This window comes from Phyllostomus hastatus, unplaced genomic scaffold (assembly GCF_019186645.2).
Source record: "Phyllostomus hastatus isolate PE091 unplaced genomic scaffold, TTU_PhHast_1.1 phas_contig_1540, whole genome shotgun sequence".
Lineage (NCBI taxonomy): Eukaryota > Metazoa > Chordata > Mammalia > Chiroptera > Phyllostomidae > Phyllostomus > Phyllostomus hastatus.
The window spans coordinates 49,552-56,706 of record NW_025333628.1 but is presented as its reverse complement, the minus strand read 5'-3'; the positions used below and the strand labels follow the sequence as shown (position 1 = coordinate 56,706).

Genomic DNA, 7,155 nt, shown 5'->3' with positions numbered 1-7,155 from the left:
CAGCCTAGAACCATGGGAGCCTCCCCACACCTTTCCCTCCTGCCTCACTGGTCCCTTGTCTCCTGATTCTGTTCTCAGCTCAGTAGCCAGACTGACTCTGTGGCCCGAGGGCTCTCGCTTGGGGAGGAACTCTCAGAGGAAGCCACTAAAGGACGTGGGCTTCTTGGCCATGACCTTCCAGGACTCAGTATCTGCAGAATGAGAGCAGTGTCTGCAGTGGGTTAAGGACAGTGGACCCTGGAACAGTTTCTGCTGTAAGCAGGTGTTCTTCACCTTCTGATTGGTCAGCTCTCTGAACCCCTACACTGATACCTCTGAGGTCTACATGAGGGAGGCCTGGAAGCTTCGGATGACTCCTAGGCAACAAAGCAGCATTCTGGTAGAATCAGGGGACTCAACCAGCCACAGACAGAGGCTTCAAAAGGTCACATTCGGGAGTGCAGGGAGAAACCCTGAATTGGGCATGGAGCACAGGTGGTCACAGGGAACATCACTGGGGAGCTGTGTGGTCCCCTTGTACCATGGCACACAGTCTGTCCCTCCTGGGTTGTCTCCACACCTCATGGTAAGTGTATGAAGTTAAAGTGACTTGAAATGGCTTAATATATGGGCGAACGTGTAGATAGAGTAATACTTACTGGTAACCACTTACCTTGGAGCTTTTAATCTAAATCACTTCTGATATATATGGCTAATTTTAAAATAAACATTTCTGTAACAAATGAAATAAAATGAAAGGGCAGTCCTACCACACCTGTCTTTGCTCAAAACTGTGTCAGTCAAGCTCAAAACTCTTCCAACCTTCCCCAGGTCTGCAAGATGTGGCTGGAATCTGACTCCTCCCAATGACTCTGCTGCAGCTACACTGGCCTCCCCGCTGTTCCAAAACCACACAGACAGGCTCACTCCCCAGGGTGTCTGCATGGGAGGCTCCCTGCCTGGAATGAGCCTGCCCCAGACATCTTCATGGGTAATTGTTTGTGTCCTTCTCATCTTTCCTCCAAGGCCACCTTCCCATGAGGCCCATGCAGACCACCCGAACTCTAACAGGCCTCCTGCCCCTCCCAACACACCCCAATGCATTCCCTTCTCCACAGCACCTCCCACCTGCTCACTGGAACTCTTTCCTCACTGACTGTGGTCACAGGGCACAGTGTGTCCTTTTGCCACACAACATAGGCTCTGTGAGGCCGGCCATTTGGCCTGTGCTTGGTTCACTGACATACAGGTATACAACATGCTGCTACACTTCACAGATCTGCATTTTTAATTTTCATCCTCACCCAGGATTGTTGTTACTGATTTTACAGAGAAGAAAGCAGAGAGTGAAAGAGAGAGAGAAACACTGACTGGTTGACTCCCATACCCGCCCTGACCAGAAATTCAACACCAGCCGGGCATGTGCCCTTAACAGGGATTGAACCTGTAACCTTTGGTGTGTGGGCGACACTCCAGCTGAGCCCCGAAGCCAAGCTATTTGTTTTGAAATTGAAGTTATGATTTCCCAGCAGCAAAAGCATTACAACTCACTAAATGGTCAGATGATAGGTAACATTTTTATTAACAAAGTATATTTTAATAAAGGCATATACATTAGTTTTTAGACATAGTACAATTTAATAGACTTAGACAATTTAATAGATTTAGTAGACTACATATACCATAAGCCTAACATGATTAGCTCAGGGAAACCAAAACGTTTGTGTGACTTACTTTATTGTGATAGTTGCTTTACTGAGTTCATCTGGACACAAAACCAAAATATCTCCAAGGAATTTCTGGATTTCCAATGTAAAAATGGAAGGTCATTTACCCAGGACTCAAAAACCACTGGTTGAGTGATCCCTCATTGTACAATATCGTAGAAATAAATATACAAGGGAAACCTACATGATCCCATTAACCAATGCCAGCCCAATACGCTTAGTAAAAAACACAAACAAACCCTAATAAGTTAATTAAGAAAACAAAAATAGGCACAGTATCTACAAAAACAAAGAAACAACAAGCACCCAACACAGGCACTGAAGGCCAGACCCAGCAAGCCCTCACTGAGCACAGACCTGGAGCTATGACAAGGCCCAGGTGACGCTGACATCCCTGGGATCCCAGGTCCTGGTGGGACAAGGTTCTCCTGAAGCAACAAAAACAAAGGAACAAGGAGACCCAGCTGAGGAAAGACCAGGATGGGTTGGCAAAACCCCAACACTGCTAGCACAGGTCAGTCCCCAGGGAAGAGGACACAGGTCACCCTTTCCTTTTGGGGAGGGTGGTCATGTGACCAGCTCCTCCAATCAAGCTGATAAGGATGAAGGCACATTCTGATGCAGTTGCAGAAACAGCAGACAAGGATCCTTAAAGTCCCAAGGGGAGGCTGCAATGACTGTTTCAGCACCAAGTCCCCTACAAGGCAGTTCTGTCACACTGGGAAAGAAAGTTGTCATGAACAAACTCAGGTCAGTCTCAGAAGTGTCACATTCCCCCACAGCCACTGAATGCTCAGAATGTCCCACTCTGGGAGTCCCCAAAACCCAGCTGTGCCCTTGGTTCCAATGTCCCCCACTTCCTCCCCACAGGGTCTCACAGTTAGAAGTTGTGAGACACCCCAGAGCCCTGGGTGCTGTCACTGTCTGGGGAAGACACAACAGCAGTTACAGGGTGGGGGAGTCCCCCTTCACAGACCCCAGTCCACACTCTCCCAAGGGTCCCACACATCACCTCCTCAACACCCAGACTTACAGGCAGCCTGAGCATAGTTCTCCCTCTCTGTGCCTGTGGGAAGAAAATGTTCTGTGAGAAGTCAGGGGGAAGGCTGGCTCCTGTGACCGTAAAGGAACCCCACACTCCTGAAGCACAGGGAAGGTTCCAAAACTGTGCCTGAACACCCAGAGTAGGATCAGGAAACATGGGGAAGTACATGTGTGGGGACTGGACCAACCACCTGTTTGGACGCCTGTCCTCAGGAAGGACCATCCCCTCTGACCTGTGACAGCTGGGAATCAGTCCCCATTGCTAGAACCATCAGGTGATAAATGTGTCCCTTACTTTCCCACGGGCCTCACTAAAGAGTCAGTGCTAGGAAACAGGCCCCAGATGGACAAGTACCCATGTGGGGATACAATACCCATTAAGGAGGCAGAGCACACTTCCACCTGGGCTTGACCCCCAGGGGGACAGGAAACTCAGCCCCACCCCTTGCCCACCTGAGCACTTCCTCCTCCACAGCACAGCTCCAGTGACCACAGCTCCAAGGAGACCCAGGGCAGCAGCGATGCCCACGATGGCGATGGTGGTCTGAGGAGGGGGTTCTGTGAGGGGAAGGTGAGAGGCCAACCTCAGGCCTGTGTCCTGACTCTGCTCAGGGACACCCTGAGGAGAGGCTCTGTGCCCACACCCCCTCCTCACCCCATCTCAGGGTCAGGGGCTCAGGCAGCCCCTGGTGCTGCACATGGCACGTGTATCTCTGCTCCTCTCCAGGGGGCATGTCCACAGCTGCCCACTTCTGGAAGGTCCCATCCCCTGCAGGTCTGGTGTCCACAAGCTCCATGTCCTGGGTCAGGTCCTCCCCTTCACGCTGCCAGGTCAGGGTGATGTCCGAAGGGTAGAAGCCCAGGGCCCAGCACTTCAGGGTGACCTTATGGTCAGAGATGGGGTGGTGGGTCAAGTGTGTCTTTGGAGGGTCTGAGGGAGGGTGAGAAAAATCAGGAACTCTGCATGGTCATGGGACACTCCAGCAGTGCTGATGTGACCACCCTGAGAGTGGACAGGACAGCGGGGTGGGGGAAGGGAGAGCAACACCCAGACACCAGCCTGGACAGAGGCACTTGGGATCATCTCTTATTTCCTGGAAAGCTCCAGAATCAGAGTGAGAACCTAGGGTAGGAGTGTTCAGGTCTCTAAGAGGAAACACAGATTCAGGTGGAGGTTGAATGACTCAGAAAAGCAGTAGTAAGGCCTGCAGAAATGGTCTCATTCTGAGCACCAGGGAGAGCGTCCTGGTGCACCAGGTGAGGGAAACGCTGTGGGGTGTTTCAGGGACAGGCTGGGTCCATTATTGTCCTTTAGGGAAAGCTGGGCCGGTGGGTGAGTCACAGAATGACACCTGGGGGACTCTTCCATCTCCCGAGCAGAAGGGACATTCTGACACTGCCCCATTCTCCTCCTCTCCTTGTAGGAAGCCGCCCCAGACCACAGGTCCTCTCCGGGAGGCCCGAGCCCTGGTACCTGCTCGGAGCAGCGTCTCCTTCCCCTTCTCCAGGAACACGCGGAGCCAGCGCAGACAAGTGTTCTCCAGGTAGTCCCTCCAATCCTCCACAACATCTTGATGCAACAAATCGGTCAGTATGGTAATCTGGGTGGTCTTATTGGCTTCAGTGGTGGAAGTCAGGTCCAAGTTCATGGCGAAGGTTTCGGTGCCATCGTATGCGGTTTGACTGTACGCGCGGAGGAATCCCAGGTCCGATCCCACAACGCAACCAAAAGTAACCTGGAAGGTGTGAGACCCTGACCCCGCCCTAAAGTCAGCCCCTCGGACTTAGTCCTGCTGGAGTACAGAGGTAGCCCGCACCCAACCAGTCGAGACTCGACCCAGCTCGCGGGGGTTAAATGTAAAGTGAGTGAAAATAAAACTGAGTTAGGATCCCCGCGGGCTCCTCCTGGGATGGGCGCAAGGCGGATCGCGCAGCCCCGCGGGGAGCGTTCAGACCCACAGATTCCGGGAGACTCCTGCGGGTCAGTGGGGATCGGGGGTCGTGCCTGGTTCCAGGCGCTCGTGGCTCACCGTCCTCGCTGTGGTTGTAGTAGGCGCGCAGCTTGTTCAGTTTTGCTCGGGAAAACTGTGAGCAGTCCTTGCAGATCCGCGTCTGCTCCGCCCAAAAATCTGGGTCCTCCTGCTCCATCCACCGCTGCTCCTTCCACGGCATCCGCGGCTGTGCCTTTGGGCTCGGGGCGGCACTGTCGAACCATGTGACCTCCGTGTCGTCCACGTAGATGGCCACGATGTGCCGGAACTTCCCGTGTGGGGACACGGAGGTGCCGAAATGTCTCAGGGTGTGTGGGCCTGGCGACAGGGAGGACGGGCGTCTTGGGTATTTGGTGGGGCCGGTAGCGGCAGATGCCCGGGGAACAGCAAAGGATTCGGTGGTTAAGAAGAGGGGTGGGGGCGGGAGGAGGGAGAACAGAGAAGGGGGTCCGGGGTCCGGGGTCTGGGGACGAGCCCTCCGCGTCTCCGGGTCCTGAGCAGCCGCCGGGTCCCCTCCCTCCTGCCCGGCACAGGCGGTCCCTCCCGACCCCGCACTCACCCGCCCAGGTCTCGGTCACAGTCAGGGCCCCCGAGAGCAGCAGGAGCAGGGCTTGTGGTTCCATGATCCGGACCCCGAGCGTCTTCGGAGAAAGAACTCGGGTACTACCTGAGGACTTTATACTGGAATCCACGGTGACGCCGATTGGCTCCTGCAGAGTTGGGACATACAAACCAGAATCGCAGCAGAACGTCAGGAGTATCCAGGCAGAAGGACCTGTGAGAAGGAGAAGGGAAACCCGGGGAAGAAGGGCACACCCCAACACTGGGAGTTCCGCCCCAGACGCGGTCTTTGGTCTGAGATCCTGGGAGCCAGGCCTGGGGACCGGGGACTCTGCCCTGACCCCGCCTCCTGCACGGAGAGCTCTGTCCTGCTGTCTCCCTGAGTCCCGGCCCACGGGCTGTTTCATTCAGCGACTCTCAAATATTTTGGGTTTAGGACATCTATAGTCTTACAAACTACAGCGAATCCCCCAAGTAAGTTTGTTTATGAGGGTTATAGCTATCAATATTTACCCTGCAAGGAATAAAGCAGTTTGAAAAAATTAATTCATTTTGAATAATATTAATAACCAATATGTTAAGAGAAATAATGTTTTTATGAAAAATAAATATTCCAGAAATGAATGCGATAGTACACAGTGTGGATCTCCTTACATTTGACTTTTGCAAGTTTCAGTGCTTGTCTGTAAAATTAGCAATCGGCTGGAATTTCATATTTGCTTCTGTGTTTAATCTGTTATTTGGTTGCAGTATATGAAGACATATACAGCCTCACACAGATATGTAGGAGGAGCATTTTAAATTACTTTTTCAGACAAGTGTGGATATTCATCTTGGATAGTTCACTAAAGCTACACAAGTGGTAGTTCCTGAAAAGCTCTTTGCAAAGTGGAACCTGAAACAAATCCATTGAGTATTTCCTGTTCTGTTACATTACTTCAGTGGCTCTTGTACTGATGCAGGATTATTGAAAAATAATGCATCGTTTCACTAAGTGATAGAGATCTCCCAGTGTTGATGCATTTAATAACACATCATAAAAAATCACATTTGTTGCCGTGGCTGGCATAGCTCAGTGGATTGAGCGCGGGCTGCGAACCAAAGTGTCGCAGGTTCAATTCCCAGTAGGGCACATGCCTGGGTTGCAGGCCACCGCCCCCAGCAACCACACATTGATGTTTCTCTTTCTCTCTCTTTCTCCCTCCCTTCCCTCTCTAAAAATAAATAAATAAAATCTTTTTAAAAAATCACATTTGTTAACGTTACCACAGATCCCACTGGAAACGGTTGTCAGCTCTGGGAAGCTGTCTGGCTGCTGTGGTGAGACACATGTTTGCCAGAACCCTGGTTTTCCTCTGAGGGCTTCCATTCCATCCAGACAACAAGTGCTGTCAGGTGTCAATTGCCCACTGACTTTCCTTGAGGGAGAAGCTCATGTTCATTTGAGAGAGTGTTCGCCAGTTCACTACACCTCAGTCATCACAGGTTCTGTGTCTCTCCTTCTCTTAAGTGAACTTGATGTTCTGTGAAGAAGAGGCTGACTCAGCCCTCACAGGTCACTTTCCTGGGCTCATGGCACTTGGGAATGTGGCAGAAGTTTGTTTGTGCACTTTCCCGGTCATCATAGGAGATATTTTATATTTTATTCTCTATTTTCATTAACGACTGTTAAGAAATTAATCCATTTGTATAATGAATTTGATATATATATTCTTTTTAATATTTTTCATCTTTCAATTACAGTCAATGTATAATATTATATTAGTTTGAGGTATACAACTATGTGATTAGACATTTATATAACTTACAAAGTGATCCCCCCAAGAAATCCAGTACTCACCTGACACCATATG

The 7,155-nt window shown here is 51.0% G+C and overlaps 1 protein-coding gene across 1 annotated transcript; it reads right to left on the bottom strand.

Moving 5' to 3' along the window:
- Positions 1 to 1,552: 1,552 nt before the first annotated feature.
- LOC123813606 (patr class I histocompatibility antigen, A-2 alpha chain-like) lies at positions 1,553 to 5,433 on the bottom strand. Its single transcript, XM_045830677.1, has 7 exons — positions 5,301 to 5,433; positions 4,781 to 5,059; positions 4,225 to 4,503; positions 3,406 to 3,681; positions 3,204 to 3,308; positions 2,740 to 2,772; positions 1,553 to 2,424 (listed from the first exon to the last, which is right to left on the bottom strand). The coding sequence occupies exons 1-7, from the start codon at positions 5,362 to 5,364 to the stop codon at positions 2,420 to 2,422; spliced, it is 1,041 nt and encodes a 346-aa protein (XP_045686633.1). The 5' UTR covers positions 5,365 to 5,433; the 3' UTR covers positions 1,553 to 2,419.
- Between the last annotated feature and the right edge of the window lie 1,722 nt (positions 5,434 to 7,155).